The following is a 22,442-nucleotide window of genomic DNA, read 5'->3' as shown; positions in this document are numbered from 1 at the left end:
CCCTGTCCGAAACCCCCCTCTCCCAGTGAACCAGGGGGTTCCCTACAGCCTCCTTCTGCCCGACTTTCGTCTCTGTCCTCCACAAGCAGACGGCCTGCCGAACTTGGCTCCCAACGTCCCCCTTCCAGGCCGTACGAGCAGCAAACTCTATCGCAGCCGGGCCTTTCTGCGGAGCGAGCGGCGATGCACCTCGCACGCGCTTGCTCGCCCGCCCGCCTGCCGGTCAGCCAGCCACTGTCGAAAACAAAATTTTTGGTGTTTTGGAGCTTGTTGCTGAACTGACGTCTAGACCGCCGTCCATGTCTATCCTTCAGGTGTGTCTGCGCATTCGAGCTGTACCCAACCTCCAATTTTTCTCGCGCGCGTCCATCCGTTCTAACCTACATTTGGCCACTCTCTCACAGCCTCACATGTGCATTTCGTGCCGCAAACCTCTCCTGTCCCATCGTGTCAAAAAGTCCCGAACCACATACAGTACAATACATACACATCGGCCCATCTCCTCCCCCCAGACCAACAATCGAAACGCCCGCATGCACCCCGTACGTTCAGACTCCGCTTTTCCCTCCTTGCCATCGCCCCATACACAAGCATACTTGCATACGGCGCACCGCACCTTCGGAACCTTTTCGCAAACCTTGTCGGGCGGACAAGTAACCGCGCGCTCGGTCCAACTGTTCGCACCCGACCCCTACCTCACCTTGTCGTTTGCCCACCGGGGGAACTCTATTGCTGCTATCTGAGTGTGCTATCTGAGTGTGTCCGGAAGAAGCGAGGCGAAGCTAAGCATCAGTGAGCTGAGCTGAGCTGAGCTGAGCTGAGCTGAGTTGAGCTTCGGCCCGCGCTGGACTGGGCTGGACTGGGCTGAGATGGGCTGGAATAGGACGAGGCTGGGGGGTTCAAGTTAAACTGCGTCGCGTTACTTTTTTCCGGATTCCAGAAACAGAAGAGAGGCGCTGCGCTGCATTGATGCCGAAGACGCGCTGTCAAGGAAGCCAGCTGCGGCTACTCGGTGCTCGGCGTGGTAGTCTGAATATGCGCTTAAAGCTTCTCTCAAATGCACACGCATCCGTTCTCCTTTCCATCTCCCAGCGCACAGGTATATATATCACATTATCTGCTCACTCTTCCCTCAACACCCCCACCCACCGCGTCTACTGCCTACCAAGTCCCAGCTCATCAGACTAGTGGCGCGGTGGTACGATCGCCAGATCTTTTTGCCTTTTGGAGCTTCCGAATGCGGTGAGGAGGGTCGGTGGACCGGTGTTCGAAACGCTGCTGGCGCTTCTCTTTTGTGGGGAGAATGGGCTTGAACGGGTGGGCGTGAATGCTCCCTGTGCGTTTCTATTGCCCATGAGGTTATGGAGGTGAAAGCTCCTTGAGAGGGCTGCTTCTGGGTAAGTGATGAAGACGAATGCTCCCTGACCGTGCACAACTGGTTAATTTCATGGGAGATGAATGCTCCCTGTGCGTTTCAATCGCCTGCTTTTCTTAGGTTAAGTGATGGTTATGAATGCTCCCTGACGGTCGCCCACTTTCTTGGCTGGAGTAATGTGGATGAATGCTCCATGACAGTTGCCCACTATTTTGCTTGAAGTGATGCGCACGAGTGCTCCTTAAGAGTCTGTACTATCCACTTTTTATTTTTGGGGGCTGAAGTGATGTTCATGAATGCTCCTTGAGCGGGCCACTTCCAGCTAGGTGATGTGAATGAACGGTCCCTGAGCGGCCTACTTCTCGCCAAGCGATGAGCTTGAACGCTCCTTAAGAGTCTACCCTTGGTTGGAGTCATAGGGAGGAATGCTCCCTATGAATTATCGGTCTATTAGGAGGAAGTGATAGGGATAAATGCTGTCAACACACCAAGCCCAAAGCGGAAAAAGCACAGCACTCCGCTCCGCTCCGCTCCGCCCCGCTAGGCTGCCCAAGACCACCTATCATTGCGCCGATCCAGTACAGCAGGCGTGCAGACCACGGAGGTGAGCTCCCCGTCCTCCGGCTCCTACCGCCAGCTGTGCGGCGATTCGCTTCAGCCATCGACTTCCTGGTTAGGTACCCGCAGAAACAACACTTCCCAGCCTCCCCAGCGGTATCCACGTCCGATACGGAAGAGCCGCCACGACATACCCACCAGCACAATTCCGCCAAAGCGCCGGCAACAGCCGTGCAAAGTGTCGTCCAGCACAGCAATGCGGCATCTAGGTACAGTGCAGCTCTGGTGCCTAAGCAGCATAGGCAGCCTAGGGTAGGTGGGTGAGTAAGCCGGCCAGTGCCTTAATCAATCGCAGACCAAGACACACTGGCACTCCGCCGACGCCGAGCCGGGTACACTGCGACTGGATGTCCCCCGCTCGCTTGGCGCGCTCGATTTGGGCGCTTGGTTATTGGAGCGAAGGGCCAAGCGGTGGCCAAGGGGCGGGGAGGATGGGGTTGGTGTTGTCGTCACATGTCGCCGCACACGACCCAAAAAAGAATTGGAGAAATTTGACGGTGGTTGGCGTTGAGGGACGTAGGGATGCGGAGCATTCAAGCTCGCTCACAATGTGAATATGTGAGGTCGCAATTCGCGTAGCTGTATGTGCCTCACCCATTGATTGACACCGAGACTCCGGAAGACATGAAGGGGGAACCTTGAAAAGTGACATCCTCCTGACTGGAGCCTGAGCTGAGCGGGAGGCGCAGCGGGAGGCTGGCACGCTGGCGGCGGGAGCTACGGACAGACGGACTGGGCAAAGTAAGGTCAGGTACCTACCGATACGCAGCTACGTGGATGTTCGCTGGACGACTGGAGAGCGAGTGTGTGGTGGCGGTGCGGTGAGCCTGCAAGGTGAGGTGGCTGAACAATGGAGGGCAGGGATACCTTCACATCGACGGGGATTGGCTGATAGGGCAGTCGGAGCAAAAAGTTGGGATGTTGGCGTGAGGCTGGCATCGGTGTTTCTTCAAGCGCGGAGAAGACATCGACGTCTACATGTCTTGTTGCAGGAAACGAATGGAAATGTGGACGGGCTCCGCGTCGGCCGACAGGGCACACGTATGGCGGAGGTGAGATGAGGCGAGTTGGGTGGACGTTGAGTTGGCAAGCGAACGAGCGAGAGGCTGTGTGTGCTGTGTAAGCATTGAATCGGATGATGGATACGCTTCCTTTCGCCGTGTACGGAGGGGAACCGGAGGGCGGTGTCAAGAGATGCTGATGGTGCCAGCAGTATCGTTCTCGGGACGGGTGGACTTCTTCTCCTGATGCACTACTCATCTCGACCAAAAGTCCATCAGGAATTTCTGGTGCTTCTGTCTTCGGTGTGCCAACCGCCCAGCTTGTATGTAACTCCAGTGCGTGTCGCCTGCAGAGCGTCGTCGTCTCCACGTCCGCACTACTCCCCACGCTAACCCCACGGCCGGCCCAGAAAGCTGGGGCATCCGCCCACTTGGCAGGGGTAAGTAAATCGTACCAATGCCGCCGGAAGAATGGAAACACATCGGTAGAGTTGATACCGATACCGTCTCTGCACCTCGGCAAGCAGGGCCGTGGAATGCGGCAAGCGAGCAAGCAACAGCGGCGCGGAGAGCGGGGTTGGTGTGGGGGGCAGATGACAAGGGGTAGATGCAGTCCAAGGTACGATTTCCGTGGTTCTACTGGGCCAGGCGGTGTGAGTGTCTATCTTCGTACATGCCTAGGTACCTTCCATTTCCTACCACAGAGCGGCTTGGCTCTGAGCAAAGGAGCCTGACTGTCAAGGGCACAGGAAGACTCGGCGCGTTGTTATGCTGCAGGCCAATTGCGTCATGCAAAGCTGGGGACGAACGGAGCATGTGTTGCACGGGCGAGGGCGAGGGCGAGGGCGAGGGCGAGAGGAAGGGCAAGCAAGCGAGGAGGCAGGCTAAGAAAGCGTGGTACAGACACCCACAACTCACAATCCGAGGCATATCGTGCCACATGACAACAACAGAAGCGACTGCGACAAAGACGGCGATTGACTGGAAGGATTCGCAGTTTCAAGGGGTTGGTGGATGGGGGTTGCTCAAGCTCAGGGAGCATGCGGGCTTGGAAGGGTTGAGAAGGCAGACTTACCGGAGCAGCGATGCTGGACCGCCAATTGAGAAATGCGTGTTTCTTCTGGTACGTGTTCCTTCTGAAAGGTCTTTACAAAAGAGGAAGGAGAAAAAGGGAAGGAAAGGAATCAAGATGGAAAGAGAAAAATCACCTCTTCCTCAAGAAAGCTTCATCTCACCTCAATGATAGCTCTCTCATAACCACAAGTCCCCTTCCCCATACAAACAGCATAGAATCCACTCCTCAGGTTTCTCTTCTTCACACAATCTCCCCCACCCCAAAACAAAACCATCATCATCGCCCATCAACCATCGCCAACAAACCAGCTTCAACATACCGTAGGTACCCCACAACCACACCCACGCACAAAAAAAAAAGCCGGCCCGAAAAACCGCCGCCACCACAGCGACGGATGACCCCAGGCGCCCGCCCCGCCCCACCCCTCGTACCCCTGCCGGCGCTCCGACGATGCGCATCGGGACGGCCAGGCAAATCGGCGGTCCACCGATAGCGGGCGACGTCATTGCGGATACCCACCTGCGACGATGTCGGGCGCCTGGTTCCGGCTGCGGACCTACGGATGTATGTGTACGTCATCGGGTGCTTTCTTTTCTTTTCTTGGTCGTTGTTGGTTTCTGCTGGTGGGCGGAAGTCGCCGGTAGAGGAGTGAACGGATGGATGGATGGACGAGTTGGACAATAGAGTGAGAGGAGCAAGGGGAAGTGTGATTGTGCTGTAGCTCTTCTTTTCCATTCCAGCGCGGACGATAAGGCAAAGGAGAAAGAAAGGAGGAAGTAGACATGAATGAGAAGAGGGGACGGACGAAAGAAATTGACATGACATGAAATAGTTATGTACCTACCTTACAACAGAATAGTAGAGCAGAGAGCAAAGTCAAACTCAGACAGAACAACAAGGCAATTCCTTTCGACACCGGCATCCAACATCCACGCCCTGTTGTATAGCAAAGATAAGAACATCCAGGGTAAGGTACCTACTCACCTGCTCCAGGCGTCCAGTGCAATCTGACCGAACCAACGACAACTACCTACCCCATGCCAAACGTAGCCGAGCGAGCGAGCGGTCGGGTGTAGCAGCAGCTGCCTATAAGGTAGCCAGCCGTAGCAGCTTCTTTGACTCTTGGAAAACATTGTGTCGAGAGTGGATATATGCCCAGCAACTCATCCAGCTGCCTGAGGAGTCTCCAATGACAACCAGCCAGGTAGACGGTCAGCCAGCGGTCTCTCCTCCAGGAACGCAAACGAGAGAGAGGCGGGCAGGGTTGCTGTAGGTCCATAGGGCACAACGTCGACGATCGCTTGCGTACATGATACACCTCCGAGTGGGTACCTACCAACCTACATGTCGTCCTCCAAGGGCGGCCAGTGACGGTTAGTTTGATCGCCATGCCATGCCATGCCATCCAGGCCAGCCACCCTCACCCGCATTCCAAGCCGGCGCAGCGGCGGCGCCCGTCGAGGCAACCTGACCTGACCTGACATTGACGACGACGACGCGGGGGAGGGAGACGATCGGGGCGTGGAGCGTGGAGGCGGAACACAGTCCGATAGGGGAGGGAAGCACGCAGGCAGGGAGTCAAGGGCACGCCAAGGGGGAGAGTGATGGGCGGCGTGTGGGGGGGCAGGGGAGGGGAGGGACTTGAAAATGATGAGCGGGTATATGTGGGTGTGGATGGACGGACGGGAGCTGGGTGGCAACAATGGCGACGTCAACGAGCGCGCCTTGCTGGTTTATATTATCGACCTACGCTGCTATCCGCATTTTCCCCAGCGATCCCTAACGTTGACGACCCCAGGTTGCTGCAGATGCTGTGGCAGTGGTTGTGGCTCATGTTCACCCATCGCATGACTTGCACGACTCGCATGCTCTCATCCGCTTGATTCATACCGCCATATACATCTCCCAAAGGCGCCGCTCCCTCTCGCTCGCGCTTTCGTCACCGTGGACCGCCGCCGCTCTTTGGTCCACCGAGAGTCGACGACAACAACCGACTGCTCCCTTACGACGATTCGCTTCCCTCAACCGACAACAACGCTTTTGTCTTTATGCCTCCACACTGTCAGAAAAAGCCGCGTAACCGACAAGTTGGAAATGACCAAGAAGGGGGTGGGTGGGTTTGGTTTGATGGAATGACCGACAGCGGCTGTGTGTGTCCAAGTAAGAATTGCGAAGAGAAGCAAAAAATCATCCACAAGACAACAAGAACAAGAGAACAAAAAGTTCCGGTAGCGACTGGAGCTGCTGTGACAATGACCGACACCTGAAAATGCCGCCAACGGAAAATACAACGACAGTGAACAGGCTGAATGTGACAGGATCCTTGCTCGACGCGAGCCCGCCTCCCCACTTTAACCTCGAAGACTACATGTGTCCTCGCACGTCCGAGCAGCAGCCCGAGAAAGCGAGCGCACGACGAGTCTTCTCTTCGGTGCCGGAGAGGTGAGGGTTGTCTGGTGCGGAGCTAGGATCCAAAATTTTGTTTATAAAACAAAGCTAACGAACCGAGGACAGAGCCGACGGACCGACGAACGATTTTACTCTTCCATGCGACCGAACATGCCCTCGTCGTCGTCATCGCTGCGACCGCGCCGCCGGTGGTCGTCTTCGTCGTCGTCGTCCATGTCGACATCTTCTTCCTTGTGACGGGAAGCATAATACGAGCGCATCGAAGTGGCGTACTGGTGCTCGCCGGGCGGGGTCGCAACGGCGGTCGAGCCAAAGCTGGTGCCGGCAAAACGCGCGGGGAGGGGCGGTACGGGCGGCACGTCTGGCGGAAGCACGACGGGTTTGCTTTGTGGCGTGCCGAAGCTGCAGCTCAGCAGACCGACAGCGGCAGCCAAGTCGGCCTGGTCCTCATCGTCGTAGACGGTCGTCGACGTGCCCGATGTGGTGGGACGGTCGTGGTAGTAAGCATTGGGGACGCTTTCGGAAAAGATGGACGCGCTCGACTGATAGGATTGCGAGTAGGCACTGCTGTTGCTGCTGAATCGCTTGTCGGGGAAGGACCGCCCAAACGAGCCGGCCAAGTCATCGCCTTGAGGCGGTGGGGTCGTCTCTGCCGAGCTCATGCCATCGCGATAGTCGGAGGACGAACCATCGGGCGAGGCCGACGACTGGTCGCTCTCGCTCGCCTTGACCGACTCGGCCTGGGCCTCGTGGTTCATGTTGACCAGGACCGAGGCGGCCTCGAGCAATTGCACCTGCTGATGTTTCGAGATGAGCAGCTTCGAGGTAATGGCCCATTCGGGCGTGTGCTCCCATCTGTGATGCGTCAACGAGTGATTTCAATCGAGAGCGGTCGGGTCCTCGTAAGGGCATTCAAACTCCGGCGTGTGAAGGTATGCGGACGAGGGTTAATACTGACAGATGCTTGGTGAGACAGCTGCTGTGCTTGTACCCTTTACCACATTTTTCACAGCGAAGTTCGCTACCACTTGCACGCTTGCCCCCCTCCTTGGCGCGCGAACCCTCACTGGCTCGTCTTGTTCGGGATTTGTTGTTCCTGTCGTCGAGCGAGATGAGTGGGGGCCCGTCAGCAACGGCACTGCCCTTGGCGTGGCTGGCGGGACCCATGAAGCCTGAACCACCACTTGGAACGCTGCTAGGAGCGTGGCTAAAGCCTTGCGGGCCGCGAGGGGTCAGGGTAGACTTGTTCGTTCTCCGAGGGGCCGAGGACGACTCGACGGCAGCGGCCATGGCGGCGACGTTGCTGGCAGCAGCGGTGGAGACACTTTTCCGACGCGAGACGCGGTGGGTGGGGTTGAGCGAGGAAGACAGAGAGCTGGAAGTTCTGGAGTGCGAATGACGGGAAGGTAAACTTGAGGCTACAGTGGCCATCGAAGATCGGTGCGAGTTGGCCGAGCGCGATATTTCCTGGGGGGGTTTCAGGGTTAGCGACAGGGTGAAGATGGGGGGGGCGGGCGGGAGATGGGCAAACATACCCTTGTGGCCGTCATGGTGAGAGATGAGAAGGTTGAGGGAGGAGAAGGGAGGGAAAGGGGAGAGTCGAGGGATGGTGAGAGTAAGGTTGTCGAGATCCAGGAGATAGGGAGCGATGCGTCGGACTGAGGGCGGGCCAAAAATTATGGAGATGATACAGTGAAGCGTCCCCGCACAGTGGCCGTGCCGCGCAGGTGATTCGGGAATGCGCAGCGTTCAAGTGACAGGGAAGGCGGAGCGGAGACGGAGCAAGAGCAAGCAAACAAAAAGATGTGGACAGGACAGGACAGGTCGTGTTTCTGGCGAGGGCTGGATGCGGGAGTGGAGGTGTACGGCCAGGCGCCTGGGAGAGGTGATGAATCAGGTGGACTGACGGGCGGCGCCAGCGTGACCAGCCAAGCCATGGACATGGCTGATGGGCATAGCGCCATTGCTATTCGCGATGCCATCGGATGGCGCTGAGGCCGGCCTGCAGTCAAAGCAAGCCTCAGCCCAGGAATGCCGCACGTTGCACTGACAATCAAGTGCATTTGGTTATTTCTGTGACTTTCTTTGTTGGCGAGGGCCTCGCGTTCCTGGCTACATACATACAACTGAGGGAGAGCATGAATACGGCACCGTACGGCGCAGCCGTCCCTCTCGCCTCTCTCTGGCGGCGGCACGCGCCCAGATCACCCCCGACCCCTGCCTATCTGGATGCAGCGCAACGCAGTCTACCTACCGATGGTAACTAATAGATTGAAGATATGGCCCACGGTCGCGGTCGCGGTCGCGGACGCGGACGGCTGCAATGAACCGGTGGACTGTGCTGTGCCCTCTCTGCTCGCTCTCTCTCAAGTCCTCGTCAGGTCGCGCCCGGCTTTGGGTTGGCAGCTGTCCAGGCCCCCCCCCCGCACACTGTGGGGAAACTTGACGTAGTGCCGCCCGGCCTTTCGATCGCCGCCGGCAATGTGAGCTGTGAGCAGGACTAATAAAAATTGAAAGAGGACAGCGCGCAGGTACAGTACCGACGCTGCATAAGCGCTGCTTGCCACGGACAAAATCATTGCTGGCCCCCTCGCGAGAATTGGTGCGCGAGGCGCGGCTGCATTGAGCCGGGGAACCCAGCCCAGCCCAGCCCTCGTGCCTGTTGTGCCATCAAAACAAAAGCAATCCGCGACAGGCCAAAATCGCGATCTGTGGCTCTTCTGGCTCGACAAAAAAATTATTCTCCTCCAAACATGCAGACGGAACCCAAGGATCAGGATCGAGCCGCGCGTGCTTGCAAACCTTAATGCGCTGATCTGTCGATGATGTCTAGGTTGGCTGCGACACCAAAGAATGCAGACCATCAGATGCAAGCAGCGACGGATGCCTGACTGCCTCCGGTCGACTCCCTGTGCCTGTGCCTGTGCCTGTGCCTGTCTGGCTGCCTCCTCTCTCCTCCACGTCCGTCCTCCGGCCCTCACCGCCACTGCCACACCCACCTCAGCCACAGCCACCACCAGCCACGCACCGCAGCCACGGCACCTGGACGGCACCCGGGGCATTCTGCCGCCCAATCACGTGACTGCTCCTCCTCTCCCGCCATCGCCATCGTCGCCAAGCTCCATCCCGACCTCTATCAAGCATCCCCAATCCTTCCTCCCCAACTCTCTCGTCCCTCGCCACGTCCGCATCAAGTGGTGCGACACGCATTACGTGAACCTATCCTACCATCCTTCCGAACCACCGCTCCGCTGATCCCCGGCCCCGTGCTGACCTGACTTTCCGTTGACCGCCTGTGCTGAGCGCGCGTCAAGGCCGCAACCATCCCGCCCACGCCCACACTTTCCGCCCACGTCGACACACATCAATCATGTCCGATTCTGGAGCCGCTGCCGCCCCCAAGCCCAGCAGCAGCGTCAAGCTCGTGCTGCTCGGCGAAGCTGCCGTCGGAAAAGTACGCCAGCCCGACCGCCCCGCCGGATTCCAACGCCGAATGAGGACATGCTAACGGGGAGCCAGTCATCCCTGGTTATGCGCTTTGTGAACAACGACTTTCAGGAGAACAAGGAGCCCACGATAGGAGGTGCGTCTAGCCAATCCTCTCCCGCTCAGCTCAATCCTTCTGACCCCGATCCCAGCTGCCTTCCTCACCCAAAAATGCAACCTCCCCACGCGAACCATCAAGTTTGAAATCTGGGACACTGCCGGGCAGGAGCGCTTCGCCAGCCTCGCCCCCATGTACTACCGCAACGCACAAGCCGCTCTCGTCGTCTACGACATCACCAAGGCCTCGTCCCTCACAAAGGCCCAGCACTGGGTCGCTGAGCTGCAGCGCCAGGCCAGCCCGGGCATCGTCATTGCGCTCGTGGGCAACAAGGCCGACCTCGTCGAGGACGGCGTCGAGGAGGAAGACGCAGCCCCGGCATCGCAGGAGCCCGCCGCGAGCGAAACCCCCGAGGGCGAGTCCGAGGAGGGCGGCGAGTCGACTGCCGCCGCACCGGCCGAGCATGCCGCGGCAGCAGAAGACGACGACGACGACAACGCCGGCGCCCGCAAGGTCGCCACCAAGACGGCCAAGGCCTACGCAGACGAGGAGGGCCTGCTCTTCTTTGAGACGTCGGCCAAGACGGGCCAAAACGTCACCGAAGTCTTCACCGCCATTGCCAATGCCATCCCAGAGACCAGCCTAAAGGGCCCCCGCGGCGTTGGCGGCCAGACAAACCTGGGAAGGCAGGAAGACAGCGCGAGGGTAAATCTGGCCAGCCAGCGGGATGCGCAGCCAAAGGAGGGCTGCGCGTGCTAGTTGGTTTGCGGTTGGGAATAATTCTTGTCATGAGACCAGGAGCAACGGGCGGTCTTGTTGTCGTTGTCTGGCTGATGAATTGGTTGGTCAATGGGTAGGTAGGTGTGTAAAGCGGGCGGCAAACTCTCACGATCCAGACGCAGTACAATCAGAGACGATACGGGCAAGGGCTGATAAGTGGTGGGGCGACATGTGTGGAATAGTCTTGCGTATCAATGGATTCCCCTTTTGATGATTTGAATATAATCGGAGTTGATTTGGTTTGTGAACAGTCAATTGGAGCCATTGACGTATTGACGCGCCTGCGTAGGATGTTCGATGCGTTCTTGACCTCCCTTTTCAGAATCGGACACGATCAAGACCGAAGGCACAGGGACGGTATAGGGATATCATTCCGGCTTTCAAGAGCTGGCTATTCGAAAACTTCGGGCATAAAGATATGTAGCCTATCCCACCGACTGCAGCAACATCATCCTGATTTCAACAGAATCTTTACTCAACTAGGCTACAATGACGCTAACATGTTGTTTGGCACTTGTCGAAAGCCAACCATCCTCCAATTCCCAAGATATCTGGTGCAGCATCTACGCATTTCTCACACTCAACCAAGCTGCCCGCTCTCCTGGTCTAGAAGTCTGGTTGGTTGGCGTTTTGATTATGGAAGAGTGACGACACGGACTCGTCGAGGTTGAACAGCAGGCAGGACGGATACTCCTCAAGCCACTCGCCTCCCCCCACAGACTCCAAGCCCCAAGAGATTTGACACTCCCATCTGCCGACATGTTCTTTGTACTTTGTTACATCGGTGGCAGCGGCAAGGAAAAATAAAGGCAAAAAGCAAACCAAAGCAAAGTAAAGAAGAAAAGAAAAAACCACAAACCATAAAACAGTCCGGCGCTCGTCGAACGGCCATATCATCTCATACCATGCTTCCAACGAGTGCGTAACCAGTCCAACTGTCCACGTCCTTCAAGAGACAGGAAGGAGGGAGCACTCAAAGCACTCACGAGCTAGCAAATAGCAAAGTTGCATGGTTAACCTTCACATAAAGCCTGATCCACATCTGGGTGCAAATTGATAATAGTTGCAACTGTCCTAAGGTATTCAATCCAACGCCGATGCCCGCCCCGTCCCTTCGCGATATCTAAAATACAATGCCGCACGATTCCACCCTACTGTCGAAACCCCACGCCATGCGGACGCCAAAACCCAACAACGCAATCAAACCATTAACAACCCTCCCTACAACAAACGCACACCCCCTCCACCGCCTCTTGCCCCAGATGCTCCCCCGCCACCACCGCTCCTGTTACCGCCAAAGAGGCGAGTTAGCGCATTCTCGCCGTCCTCGTCGCGGCCGTCAATCTTCATCCACTTGGGCACGCCAAAGTCGGTCGTGTCGAGCGTGTTCTTGACGCGGTGCGTAAAGTCGCCGAACCAGTTGGTCTCGCCGTCGTCGCCTTCGTCGTCGTTGTAGCGAGGCGGTGGCGGCGCGGCGTGGCGCTCCGCTGCCCGAGTGGTGGTGGGTGCAGCAGGGCGGGAACTGGCTGCCGCGGCGGGGGTTAGCGACGAGCGAGACTGCCACGGCGCAGGCGCGGAGGATGCTGGGGTCGATGCCGCGATGTGGTTGACGGGAGACCGCGAGAGGGCGCGGGATGGAGTCTCCGACGGCGAAGAGTTCAACGAGCTGTTGCGCGGCGACGAGTTGCGCAGTCCCACGCCCAGCGTGGAAGCAGGCAAGAGCCCGTTGCCGTGCAGTTCACGGTCGATGAGAGAGCGGCCTTCGCGCCAGCCGGAAAAGGAGTTGTCGGCATCGTTGTCATCCTCGTCGCCGATTTCCATGTATTCTCCAAGTCCGATGATGCGTTTGGCTTTGCCGTAAAGGCCAAAGAGCGCCGCAGCGACGGGGATGAGAATGAGGGCCGGGAAGAACTTGGAGAATCCGGCGCCCAGTGGAGTCAAGTTGATGAGGGAGCCGAGGAAGGTGTAAAAGACAGTCTCCTGAGCGATCTCCTTGTCAAAGAAGGTGACAAAGTTGTAAGCCAGGGGAACAGTGAGCTTGGCCACTTGGCATGCGTACCAGCATGCACTCTCAGAATACGTTTGACGGCGGACGAGTGCCCGGTTGCCCCAAATCTTGACTTCTGTGATGGAGTAGAGGGCCGAGAGGACCATGTAGCAGAGCCAAAGAGCAGCAATGCACTGTCCTGCAAAGCCAATCTTTCCGTTTGTGGAAGAAGGATGGTGGACTATAGTGCGGCTGATGATGTTGACCTTGGTGGAAAGGGATTTGGTAACTTCAGACCAGACAACGGCTACAGAGGCGAGGCCGAAAAAGGTGGCCGAAGCGTAGTAGAAGGCGGGAATGACGTGAGCATGGAGATGGTACCTCAAACGTGGATTGAGGATGCGGCGGCCGAGGCGACTCCAGAAATTTGCGCGGTGAAAGGCGGTACCAGCGGTGGACTCAAGCCTTTTATTCGTTGACGCGTCCAAGATGGCTTGTGTAAAAACGGCGTCAGATACTAGACGAGCCCATTCATCTTCAAACCGGAGTTTGGCATGACGTGCGCGCTTGAGGCGTCGAGTCAAGTCTGCCAGGAACTTTTCGGTAATGACCGCCGGGATGTTGGTGCGGGTGCTGGTCCGGGTCGAAGGTTGAGCCTCGAGCAAAGATGCGCTATCCACTAGCTCTTCTATCCACTCCTGAAACTCTTTTGGAATAGAATTCCTCTTGTTTCTCAGCTGCATTACTTGCTGCTCATAATCCGCCAACTTGTCGGTGGCATCTTCAAGCTTCTCATGAACCTTGGGCGCATGAGCTTGGATTCTTTTGAGCCGCTCAGCAATACTGGCAGTCCTCCAGAGCCGTCTCGGAAGAGACACGAGGCCGTGGCCCATTAAATAAATGGCCAGAATAAGACCCCACGCATACGCCAAAGCCATGACCAAGCTCTTGAAGGTTGTAAAGTGGAAGCCTCGAGAGGAAAAGAAGTAGATGGCGACGAGAAGGCCGGAGCCAAGGACGATGGCCCAGTATTGGCCATTCGAACGGAGGGAATAGAGGAAGCGCGATCTGGGAGAGAGGTATCCAGCGTCGCTATAGTCGCCTAGCAGAGGAAGAATCGCCCTATCAAATGTTAGCCCCGACATCATGGCGCAGAAATATCCTAACGTACCATGTCAAGCCAAACGTCAACCAGTATCCAATGCGCCAGCAAACCAACAGAGCTCTCCCAGGAAGCCAGACGCCTCTGCCACCCTCATCTTCTCCATTCACTCCCCTCACACTTCCAAGGTCGATCGGGACAAGCAGAATAATGCTGGCGGGGATCGCAAGAGCCAGGAACACGGGGACAAGCAGGTATGCGGGGGTCTTGCGGAGCGGGAGGTAGTAGCGGAGTAGCAGCAGGACGAGTAGGCAGATGATGGACAGCGAAACGACGAAAAAGGCGTTCGAGCCGGCCGACGAGGAAGCTCTTTGAGCCGTTATGGTGATTGGAATCGAGCTCGCCATTGTGGAAGCGGATGACGTGGAAAGGGAGGCGGAGGAGATTCGAGGACAGGTCTAGCGCAGCGGTCGCGCAGGCATCGCTTCGTGTAGCAGGTCGGCGTCGAGAGTGGGGATTCGCAGTCGATGGAGCAGCGGGCGCAGAGTAGAGGCAAAGGTGTTCAAGAGTACATCCAGTCGCAAACAGCAACGGTTGGACCAGGGCTTGAGGCTGCGGACACTATGCCAAGACCGGCGTAGGGTTGCGTCATCAAAGGTCCATCTGCTCGACCTGGGACCACGGCACGCGCTAGCATAAGCAGCTGCGACCCAGCCCTACCAACCAGTCCAGCCAGCAGAACGACCCCTCTCCCCGCTCGGACACCTCAATCGTCATATATAAAACACCCTTCGCCACAAAAGCGCTCTTCTACTCGAAGAGCCACTCAACGTTGCCCACCATTCAGTTTCTACGATCTTTCTTCACTCGCGCTACAAGTCCTGCCAGTATGAGCGCCGCAAAGACCAAGGCCCAGACCATTATCGACGAGAACGCTGTTGGTAAGTATAGAATACCCCATGTCAGGCCATCTACTAATCCTCTGCAGCCGTCTTCAGCAAGTCGTACTGCCCCTACTGCCGCGCAACCAAGAGCACCCTCTCTGAGCTGGGCGCAAAGTTCTACGCCATCGAGCTCGACCAAGTCGGTACGTACTGTCGCCTTCCCCGCCTTCCCTTCTTACAAATCAAACGCTCGCCTCCTCATCACAGTCTATTATCCTTCCACTAACACCTTTGCAGACGATGGTGCCGCGATCCAGGATGCTCTCGAGGAGCTGACGGGCCAGCGCTCCGTCCCCAACATCTTCATCGACAAGAAGCACATTGGTGGAAACAGCGATTTGCAGGCCAAGAAGTCGCAGCTTCCCGAGCTGCTCAAGGCGGCCAAGGCCATCTAAACGGTCTGATCCGTATGACTACATTATGATGGCATTGGGATTTTGGTAGAAGTGTAGAAGGGAACTGGATTATCAGATACCATGAATGGAAACAGTTGCTCGATTTCATGATGTCCGCAGGCGTCCGGCCCATTGGATTTCTCACGATAAGCCCCAAAGGCGGGAAATCCTTGTAGACAGCGATATTGTGACAGGAGGGGTTTCGAAGCTGACATAAAATGTTGCTCCCTTTCACAGCGTTTGGTATGCGGTGACAAACAAAATCAAGCGAATGTGCCTGTAAGCACGAGTCCAGACGGGTCTTTGAGCACAGATTGCAGCGGTGTTCCTCTATGCGACCAAATCACATCATCCCCATTCGGACCCGGAACACATGTAAACCGAGAGGCCATTCCATCCTACTCAGAAGGCTCTACCTCACGCCCGTCATACCTACGGGCGCCCGCCAACTTCAACAACCGGTCAGTAATGTCCGGCTTCTCCCTCGGCTCACTCCGATTCCGAGGATCTAACGACCCGTCCGGAAGGCGCGCTCGCGTGTCCCTAAAGACGACGTTGTCATGAGGCCAGTGCGTTGTGCCGCCCCAATGACGCCAAATCTTTGCCTTTTCGCGCAACGCCTCCTCGCTCGCCCACGCCGCGGGCGCATAGCTGGCGTAGACGACGGTGCGGATAGTGTCAAACTCTGGTTCGGGCTCCGCGCCCCAATGAACGGTGCGGCTGTCCCAAACCAACAGGTCGCCAGGCTCGGCGCAAATCTTGTGTGGTTTGGCACCGCGCGCTTCGAACCAGGCCAGCTCTGCTTCACTGAAGAGGTACAGGTCGCGCCGCGACCAGTCTGCCTGTGATACTTGTGTGTTGAAGAATTCTTCCGTCAGCCGGTGGCTACCCGGGTAGACAATCAGTGAACCGTCAGACGGCCCCGAGTGCGACAAGTTGATGATGCCTTGCACGCAGGCGCGGCCTCGCCGATAAGGCGACTGGTCGACGTGCGGCCATGCGCCGTTTCTGGGCTTGTCGGCGCGGTTTGGCAGTGTAATGTTGGGCGCGTCGAACGACACGAGCAACTCGTCTGTGCCCCAGAGCTTGGTAAAGGCGTCGACAACGCCTGGCTCGAGGCGCGCATCCCACATGAACTTTTCGTGCGAAACGCAGTAGGCAGTGAAGATGTTGATTTTGCTTTGGACGGGCAGGTTGGCGTTTGTCCAAGTGCTTGGGTCGTTGATGGAAAAATCCGTGCCAAAGCTCGAAAGCCATTCAAAGGCTTTCTTTTGGTAGTTTACGGCACGCTCCTCGGGAATGGCGCCTTTAATGATAGCGTAGCCATTGCGGTCGAGGTCATCACGCCAATCGCCAACAGCCGTAGCTTTGATGGTGCTGACAAAATTATTAGCCATGAAGTGTGGCAGAAATTTGACATCACTCACGCCACATCCGGCTCTTGAGCGCTCTTGACTGTTGTTTCTGTCAAAGTAGTCATGGCGGCAAAAGATGGCGACAGGTGCCTGACCTAGCAGTGGTGGCCATGCTTGAATTTAAAGAGTGGAAGCACAAGGCCAACTTCAGTGAAAGAGTGGACCACACGGCTTGCCGATCTGCAACAGCGAATGTTTTGATTCGTGTTCCCGTGGACCACAAGCAGCGTTTCAACATTCCCTGCTTGAAAGCAATGCCATGGTTGGCGAGTTGGGCTTCATCGAGGGAGATAGCGTGATAGCGGCCGGCTGATACTCGGCACCGGCAGCACGCCGGTAAGGGAAGGGTCCCGTCCCGATCAATAGCCGATCCAATGAGGTCATCTTCCACTTTCAATTGGTTCGCATTCAGTGCGGCATGGATGTTCGGACTCTTATCACGACATGAGAATGACTTGATTCAAGGGATTCCAGTTGAAAGGTGGTATTGAGACTGTAGGAGATCTGAGCATATGCAATGAAGAGGAAAATGAAGACCAGAAACGCCATGTCCTACGTGGCTCACTTGAGAAATGAAAAAAGTCGACGAGAGTCCAAAGAGACCCACCCTCATCAAGACAGAGGTATCGGGGAAGAAACGGCAGTTCCCTGCAATCTGCACCAGCGTCGAACGGGTGCTCCCGGAGTGCAGCCGTCGTGTTCAACAGCAGCTCCCTGGGTGGCAACAAATGACGCCTTTCTTTGTAGTCGTTGCGTTGAACTGCAGCACATTGGGTGCAGCACGGCCTGCTAGTCGAAAGAAACGAAAGTACCGAAAGTACTACTCCTTGAAATGCACCAATTCCTTAGCCTTGCTCAGAATATCCGTGTTGGCCGAGTTTTCGCTGTCCAACCACTGGGCCTCTTTCCTCAAAGCATCAGCTCTGAACTTGCGAAAGGCGGTGGTGATGCGTTTCATGGATTCGGGGTCTTGTTGGATCGATCTACGCGCGGAAGCAGTGCCGGTAAGCATGCCCAACTCGCCACCAAGGAACAGGCCGCCAGCAGAAAACAGAAGGTATGTTGCGGTATCGCCGAGCGCTGAAGGCTTCAGCACAGAATTGATGTCGGGAAGCGGTTCTATTACGCGTCAACTAGGTCCTTGTACTTGAGCTTCGTCAAGATTCTTACCAAGCCGTCCATCTGCAAACTGGACGTGGGTCGGCTTCTCAACCGCCCGGAGAGCATTCAAAGTAGCTGTCCGCGCGTTCCGAACCCGTATGGCCAAGAAGAGACCGACTCCCAGTCCAATGAGAGATCCCAATGTGGTGTGGAAGCCGAATTTGCTAGCAGCACTTTTGAGGACTTCGCGGTCGTTCTCGTTGAGGTCGTGCTTCATGTGTTGCTCCGCAAGCTCCGCGAGCTCGTCGCCCGCATGCTTGCGCAGAGCTGCAAGAGATTCCGAGGACATGGCGAAAGGTTGTTCAGGCTGTTGGTAGGAGAGGCGTGTTGTTGTGAGGGTGTGATTGAAAGCTTTGCGCTCTTGACCTGCCTGGTATAGCAGGAGAGGACGTTGGTCGACTTGTAGGAGCTGTCAACGGGCAGTGACGTCGCCGTGAGGAAGGGCACATGGAGCTGGGTGGGAGCTTCCACAGCCTTCTCTCACCCCACACTCAGGTTGCTAGGAACCGTTCCTTGCTCTCCACAGCCATGGCGATCCCAGACCTTGCATCACAAAGACACTGACGGTCTACCTCAAGACCAAGGAACGCGAATGTTTATGCCGTCCATGTCGGTGACGTACGGAGCAAAAGACCGAATATCCGCCGTCTTCACAGCCTAATTCCGTCACGACCAGCGGCACCTTTGCTTCCCATCTTCCGACTCCAGTCCCTTTTGTCAGATCAACATCACGTTCTCCACACAAAAGCATCGAGATTTTGACCTTGGATTGATGGACTAACGACATCACTCCTACGCCTTCAATGTAGCATCATCGAAACCCTGGCCCAAGAATCGAAAGGCCTGCATCTATCAGCTCCAACGGTTTCCCAAAAACTTTTCGCCTGTCAAAACCCTGGCCTTTAGCCGCTCAATCATTTCACATCGTCGCGATCATCTCGTAGTATCCGGACGTACTCGAGCATCAGCCTGTACAAATACACCAGCTCGTCATCCGCCCTCAACGCCATGTTCCTCCACTCGGCCGAGGCCATTGCAATCTTCTGAGATATCCGGTCTCCCTCCTCCGTCAGCGCAAGGAAACGCATCACCTCGGGCAGCTCTTCCATCCCCAAGCTGATCGGCACGTAATGTACCCAAGGGAACAGCCGCTCGTCGTGCCATTCTTGGAAAATCGTCTGCTTCAGCACGGCACTGCGCGACTCGAGCAAAGTGTAAAACCGACCCGACTGCGTGTTGCCATCCAAGTCGAACACAAAACGATGACCGTAGCTTTCTTCGTGCTCGGCCGTCCCTTCATTGATGTCAAAAATTGATCTTTGAGCCTCGCAAGCTTCCTCTTCGCACTGAACAATGTCGGTAAATCGCGTATCGTACAACTTCGCGAGCATATCGACACTGGTGTACTTTTGCCAGACTCCAGGTCGCCTTTCCGTCAAGAAAGTCTGCGGAGACTTGTGCATCTGTCTCGTCTTCGCAATGAAGCGCTGCCGATGTGAATTCATCCAGTCTGTCCGGTTGCGTGCATGGCTGCCGGTTGTGGATCCTGCCCAATAAATGGTTGGAGACTTGTCCTGCCATGGCGGATCCAATTCTTCTTTGTACTTTCCCTTGCTTGCGTAAATGCGATAGGAGACGGGCGGTACAAGAAGATCGTCAAAAACGGAAGTTTTGGACTGCGACAATATGGGGAAAGCGTCTTCGGATATGAGCACATTCTGTGGCCCATTCAAAAACCCGTGCTTGTCCTTGTACTCCGGGTGCGCGCACACGTCCTTCGTCCACCTCAGGTCTTGCACGAAAGGGATACCAAAGTCTTTGACTCTTTTGCGCGGAGTCTTCCAAGTCGGATGTCCGTGACAGTATTTGGTGGTGTATTCGAATGATTCGTGACTTTGGCTTTCCGTGCCATTGAACCAGTTTATTCGGCTGACAGGAATCTTGTTAATCTTTTCGAGGTCGAGTGAGGTCTGAAACTTGGATCTTGTTTTGGGCAACAACATTCGGGGTTCGTTAAGCTTGTTGATAATGACGCCAAAATCCGGCAACTCTCCCGCAATTTCTTGGAAAAGAAGCCCCAAACCGACTATGACCCAATCCTGGGGACTTGTCGTAATGTTCCCGAACTGCGTTTGGATATATCCTATCCATGGCTCTTGGCTTGATTTTAGGAGATTCCAGCGCATGACGGCCGGCTTAATTTCCCAATACGGCTCGAAACTCTTGGTCAGGTCGTCGAAATCATCGATGATGTACGACTTTTTGGATTTGGCGAAATCGAACCAGTCTTCGAATCCTGGCGGTGGTTTCCTGCCGTATCGACGCTTGTATTCGGTAATGGCTTCTTCAACGGTCCTGGATTGTCGTGACAGCATCGACTCAAACTCTCCCAAAGCGGTGTTGGCAAGGACAGCAATTGGATGAGGAGCCCGGCGACCGCCAGAGAGTGAACCGACAAACTCCTCGCGTCCTCTGGAGAATATCCCGTAGAGTGGGATCAGCGCAAAAACAAGGACAGTCACGCGTCGCTGCAGAGTCTTGGGAACAAGGGATGCAGTCTCCGTCAACGCGGTCAGGGACACTGTCGTCCGAAGGATCGCTTCGAAAGGTGCAAATTCGGAGAGGTTGGATGACGCGTACGCAAAGGTGTATCCGGTCGTGACAATTTCCCAAGGTGTGTGAGAAAGAGCCTATTCAGTCAGTACAAGCACAGGGAAATGAACGTCGGACTGACCAGATGACAGGCACTGGCTACTTGCGCCAGCTTGAGTAATCCGAGCTGAACCGTTTCCGCAAAGTCGGGCTTTTCAGAGGCCTGGTACAGCCCAAAAGCAGACATGAATATCAAGGTGAAAACGAGAAAGCCACAAGTCTGGGCCGAGACATTTCGAAGCACTCTGGACACGCGAGGCCAATCCTGAGAATCAACGCCGTCTTCTGAAAGTTGAACAAGAGACACGAAGACGGAAAGCTGCGCCAAAAAGGCCACAGCTGAGACCACCGCCATGCTAGCCGTGATATCGGGATGCAAAATCCAAACCGAGACAACTGCCACGCCCGTTGGCAGCCACGTGAATCGGAACATTCTGTTGCTGTTGGACTGTGCTTCATTACTGCTAGAAGGGAGAGTCCGCGGCGAAAGTCGAACAGCTAGCAAGAATGGGGTCAATGCAGGCTATGAAATTCCCATCAGTACGACTCCCTTTATCTGGGGACATACATACAGTAACCCAGCCAACATCAGCCAGATATCGACACACGGCGGTGGTGAATATTCCCAAGGATATGAGAGCCGTCTCGTACGAGTCATTGTCGTCCTTTGCCCCCTTTCCCTCTTTTTTCACCGGCTCTTGTTTCGAACCAAATATTTCAATCCCGACAAACAACAAGAAAAAGCACAGTATTTCGGCCGTGATTTCCGACACTCCTTCTTTCAACGAGCGACTGAGGAGACTGGCGACCAGAAAAGTCGAGACCGCCGGGTTAAATGCATGGCCAACAAAGGATAGGAGAGCGCGTAACTTTGCGCGAAATGGTGGGCGATCTTGGTTAACCGGAGTGCCAGGGTCCTCCGGCGACAATAGAGACTCGTTCATGTTTCCATTGGGATGGAAATACCGAAAACGCCTAGGACTTGAATTGGCAGCGAGCGGGACACAAAGTGCGCAGGAGGCGCGACTGTCATTCTTATTCGGGTGAGCTCCTCTACCGTCTAGGCGGAACGTGGCGGAGGATGCGGCCAACGAAGGTTATGCCTGAATCAACCTCTGGTTCGAACGTCACAGCCTGGGAGTCTCTCTCCGCGCAGCTCTCCAAGCCACCAAGAATGCAACCCGGTCATTGGACGACGCTGTTTCGCTTGGGCTCGTGTCGAGCAAGCAGATGCCGGTTCGCAGCCGCACTGCCTGCTTAGCCTTGCACATTGCACTATATGAGAGTTTGGACAGGACGAGCACCAGGATTGGGACAAGAAGCGAGTACCACTTCCTGAGCGCAGTGTCCCCAAAATCCCTCGGCTTCTTTATCAACGGTTCGAAGAATGTCGCGAGCATGGTTAACAGCTCGAAGTCAAGCCTAATGGCGCCAAGCAACGCTGCGACAGAAGCTGCCCCTGAAACTAAAAAGCCCCAACCGGAAGCATGTCGTCTCGGTCTTGGGCCATGGGGGCTGGTTGTCTTTTGGCTAATGATCGTCTTTGACAATCAAAAATGCTTAATCGCACTACACCTGGTTGCTGACCAAAGAAGCTTCGCAAGCGGCCTTTGCTAACCCCATCAAATCACGACTGGATAAATCTCGACCTGGCTATTGTGCTTGAGCACGTACTCCAATCCTTCGACACCCCTCTTACAGGATCTTCAAAGCCTGAACGCAACCGTAAACGCGCCCAGCCAGCCAAAGCGTTTCCACCTGACCGCTCACTGTTTCTGTAGACCACACCCACGTGGCCAATCAGCTCCCGCCCCACGAGTGTTTCAATGCCGTCCCGCGGACGTGGCTGCCAAGCGCAACACCACTCCATGTACAGCAATGAGCACCATCATCACCACTACCCGCGTCACCAGATCCTCCATCGCGGCGTGTGCATCCGCGACCAAGGCCCAGATCTCCTCATTTCCAGTGACCACACGCTCGC

The 22,442-nt window shown here is 56.0% G+C and overlaps 8 protein-coding genes across 8 annotated transcripts; 3 read left to right on the top strand and 5 right to left on the bottom strand.

The window, feature by feature from the left end:
• The first annotated feature begins 3,525 nt into the window (after nucleotides 1-3,525).
• On the top strand, nucleotides 3,526-4,997 carry J3D65DRAFT_120564 (uncharacterized protein). The gene is made up of 3 exons (XM_066793824.1): nucleotides 3,526-3,675; nucleotides 3,748-4,117; nucleotides 4,394-4,997. Exons 1-3 carry the CDS (start codon nucleotides 3,602-3,604, stop codon nucleotides 4,751-4,753), a joined length of 804 nt encoding a protein of 267 aa, XP_066651441.1. The 5' UTR covers nucleotides 3,526-3,601; the 3' UTR covers nucleotides 4,754-4,997.
• A 1,474-nt stretch (nucleotides 4,998-6,471) lies between these two features.
• On the bottom strand, nucleotides 6,472-8,122 carry J3D65DRAFT_120510 (uncharacterized protein). Its single transcript, XM_066793823.1, has 3 exons — nucleotides 8,014-8,122; nucleotides 7,437-7,945; nucleotides 6,472-7,333 (listed from the first exon to the last, which is right to left on the bottom strand). Exons 1-3 carry the CDS (start codon nucleotides 8,026-8,028, stop codon nucleotides 6,607-6,609), a joined length of 1,251 nt encoding a protein of 416 aa, XP_066651440.1. The 5' UTR covers nucleotides 8,029-8,122; the 3' UTR covers nucleotides 6,472-6,606.
• Nucleotides 8,123-9,621: 1,499 nt separating this feature from the next.
• On the top strand, nucleotides 9,622-11,022 carry J3D65DRAFT_638189 (ras family-domain-containing protein). Its single transcript, XM_066801593.1, has 3 exons — nucleotides 9,622-9,932; nucleotides 9,998-10,061; nucleotides 10,117-11,022. The coding sequence occupies exons 1-3, from the start codon at nucleotides 9,849-9,851 to the stop codon at nucleotides 10,779-10,781; spliced, it is 813 nt and encodes a 270-aa protein (XP_066651439.1). The 5' UTR covers nucleotides 9,622-9,848; the 3' UTR covers nucleotides 10,782-11,022.
• An 826-nt stretch (nucleotides 11,023-11,848) lies between these two features.
• On the bottom strand, nucleotides 11,849-14,561 carry J3D65DRAFT_638184 (LMBR1-like membrane protein-domain-containing protein). Its single transcript, XM_066801592.1, has 2 exons — nucleotides 13,961-14,561; nucleotides 11,849-13,911 (listed from the first exon to the last, which is right to left on the bottom strand). Exons 1-2 carry the CDS (start codon nucleotides 14,296-14,298, stop codon nucleotides 12,024-12,026), a joined length of 2,226 nt encoding a protein of 741 aa, XP_066651438.1. The 5' UTR covers nucleotides 14,299-14,561; the 3' UTR covers nucleotides 11,849-12,023.
• Nucleotides 14,562-14,592: 31 nt separating this feature from the next.
• J3D65DRAFT_638182 (putative glutaredoxin Grx1) lies at nucleotides 14,593-15,350 on the top strand. The gene is made up of 3 exons (XM_066801591.1): nucleotides 14,593-14,832; nucleotides 14,880-14,978; nucleotides 15,073-15,350. The coding sequence occupies exons 1-3, from the start codon at nucleotides 14,781-14,783 to the stop codon at nucleotides 15,228-15,230; spliced, it is 309 nt and encodes a 102-aa protein (XP_066651437.1). The 5' UTR covers nucleotides 14,593-14,780; the 3' UTR covers nucleotides 15,231-15,350.
• J3D65DRAFT_638179 (uncharacterized protein) lies at nucleotides 15,328-16,657 on the bottom strand. The gene has a single exon (XM_066801590.1). The coding sequence runs from the start codon at nucleotides 16,625-16,627 to the stop codon at nucleotides 15,629-15,631; it is 999 nt and encodes a 332-aa protein (XP_066651436.1). The 5' UTR covers nucleotides 16,628-16,657; the 3' UTR covers nucleotides 15,328-15,628.
• Nucleotides 16,658-17,029: 372 nt separating this feature from the next.
• Nucleotides 17,030-18,421, bottom strand: J3D65DRAFT_120370 (uncharacterized protein). Its single transcript, XM_066793822.1, has 2 exons — nucleotides 17,816-18,421; nucleotides 17,030-17,764 (listed from the first exon to the last, which is right to left on the bottom strand). Exons 1-2 carry the CDS (start codon nucleotides 18,093-18,095, stop codon nucleotides 17,466-17,468), a joined length of 579 nt encoding a protein of 192 aa, XP_066651435.1. The 5' UTR covers nucleotides 18,096-18,421; the 3' UTR covers nucleotides 17,030-17,465.
• A 299-nt stretch (nucleotides 18,422-18,720) lies between these two features.
• Nucleotides 18,721-20,803, bottom strand: J3D65DRAFT_596021 (uncharacterized protein; the record flags this gene model as incomplete). Its single annotated transcript, XM_066797835.1, has 2 exons — nucleotides 20,541-20,803; nucleotides 18,721-20,496 (listed from the first exon to the last, which is right to left on the bottom strand). The coding sequence occupies exons 1-2, from the start codon at nucleotides 20,643-20,645 to the stop codon at nucleotides 18,721-18,723; spliced, it is 1,881 nt and encodes a 626-aa protein (XP_066651434.1). The 5' UTR covers nucleotides 20,646-20,803.
• Nucleotides 20,804-22,442: the final 1,639 nt, after the last annotated feature.

The sequence above is a fragment of the Phyllosticta citribraziliensis genome (genome assembly GCF_038025025.1).
Source record: "Phyllosticta citribraziliensis strain CPC 17464 chromosome Unknown J3D65scaffold_12, whole genome shotgun sequence".
NCBI classification, from domain to species: Eukaryota; Fungi; Ascomycota; class Dothideomycetes; order Botryosphaeriales; family Phyllostictaceae; genus Phyllosticta; species Phyllosticta citribraziliensis.
The sequence above is the reverse complement of the archived record's forward strand: the minus strand, read 5'-3'. Positions and strand labels throughout refer to the sequence as shown.

What these genes read in the sequence shown, in the direction of transcription:
- J3D65DRAFT_120564 (XM_066793824.1), top strand. Translation starts at nt 3,602, where the DNA reads ATGCAGTCCAAGGTACGATTTCCGTGGTTCTACTGGGCCAGGCGGTGT. An exon ending in CTATCTTCGTACATGCCTAG is followed by an intron (nt 3,676 to 3,747) that starts GTACCTTCCATT and finishes GGGCACAGGAAG; the next exon opens with ACTCGGCGCGTTGTTATGCT. An exon ending in AGAAATGCGTGTTTCTTCTG is followed by an intron (nt 4,118 to 4,393) that starts GTACGTGTTCCT and finishes AACATACCGTAG; the next exon opens with GTACCCCACAACCACACCCA.
- J3D65DRAFT_120510 (XM_066793823.1), bottom strand. An exon ending in AGCTGTCTCACCAAGCATCT is followed by an intron (nt 7,334 to 7,436) that starts GTCAGTATTAAC and finishes GACGCATCACAG; the next exon opens with ATGGGAGCACACGCCCGAAT.
- J3D65DRAFT_638184 (XM_066801592.1), bottom strand. Translation starts at nt 14,298, where the DNA reads ATGGCGAGCTCGATTCCAATCACCATAACGGCTCAAAGAGCTTCCTCG. An exon ending in TTGACGTTTGGCTTGACATG is followed by an intron (nt 13,912 to 13,960) that starts GTACGTTAGGAT and finishes AACATTTGATAG; the next exon opens with GGCGATTCTTCCTCTGCTAG.
- J3D65DRAFT_638179 (XM_066801590.1), bottom strand. Translation starts at nt 16,627, where the DNA reads ATGGCTAATAATTTTGTCAGCACCATCAAAGCTACGGCTGTTGGCGAT.
- J3D65DRAFT_120370 (XM_066793822.1), bottom strand. Translation starts at nt 18,095, where the DNA reads ATGTCCTCGGAATCTCTTGCAGCTCTGCGCAAGCATGCGGGCGACGAG. An exon ending in GTTTGCAGATGGACGGCTTG is followed by an intron (nt 17,765 to 17,815) that starts GTAAGAATCTTG and finishes GACGCGTAATAG; the next exon opens with AACCGCTTCCCGACATCAAT.
- J3D65DRAFT_638182 (XM_066801591.1), top strand. Translation starts at nt 14,781, where the DNA reads ATGAGCGCCGCAAAGACCAAGGCCCAGACCATTATCGACGAGAACGCT. An exon ending in TATCGACGAGAACGCTGTTG is followed by an intron (nt 14,833 to 14,879) that starts GTAAGTATAGAA and finishes AATCCTCTGCAG; the next exon opens with CCGTCTTCAGCAAGTCGTAC. An exon ending in CATCGAGCTCGACCAAGTCG is followed by an intron (nt 14,979 to 15,072) that starts GTACGTACTGTC and finishes ACACCTTTGCAG; the next exon opens with ACGATGGTGCCGCGATCCAG.
- J3D65DRAFT_638189 (XM_066801593.1), top strand. Translation starts at nt 9,849, where the DNA reads ATGTCCGATTCTGGAGCCGCTGCCGCCCCCAAGCCCAGCAGCAGCGTC. An exon ending in GCGAAGCTGCCGTCGGAAAA is followed by an intron (nt 9,933 to 9,997) that starts GTACGCCAGCCC and finishes ACGGGGAGCCAG; the next exon opens with TCATCCCTGGTTATGCGCTT. An exon ending in CAAGGAGCCCACGATAGGAG is followed by an intron (nt 10,062 to 10,116) that starts GTGCGTCTAGCC and finishes CCCCGATCCCAG; the next exon opens with CTGCCTTCCTCACCCAAAAA.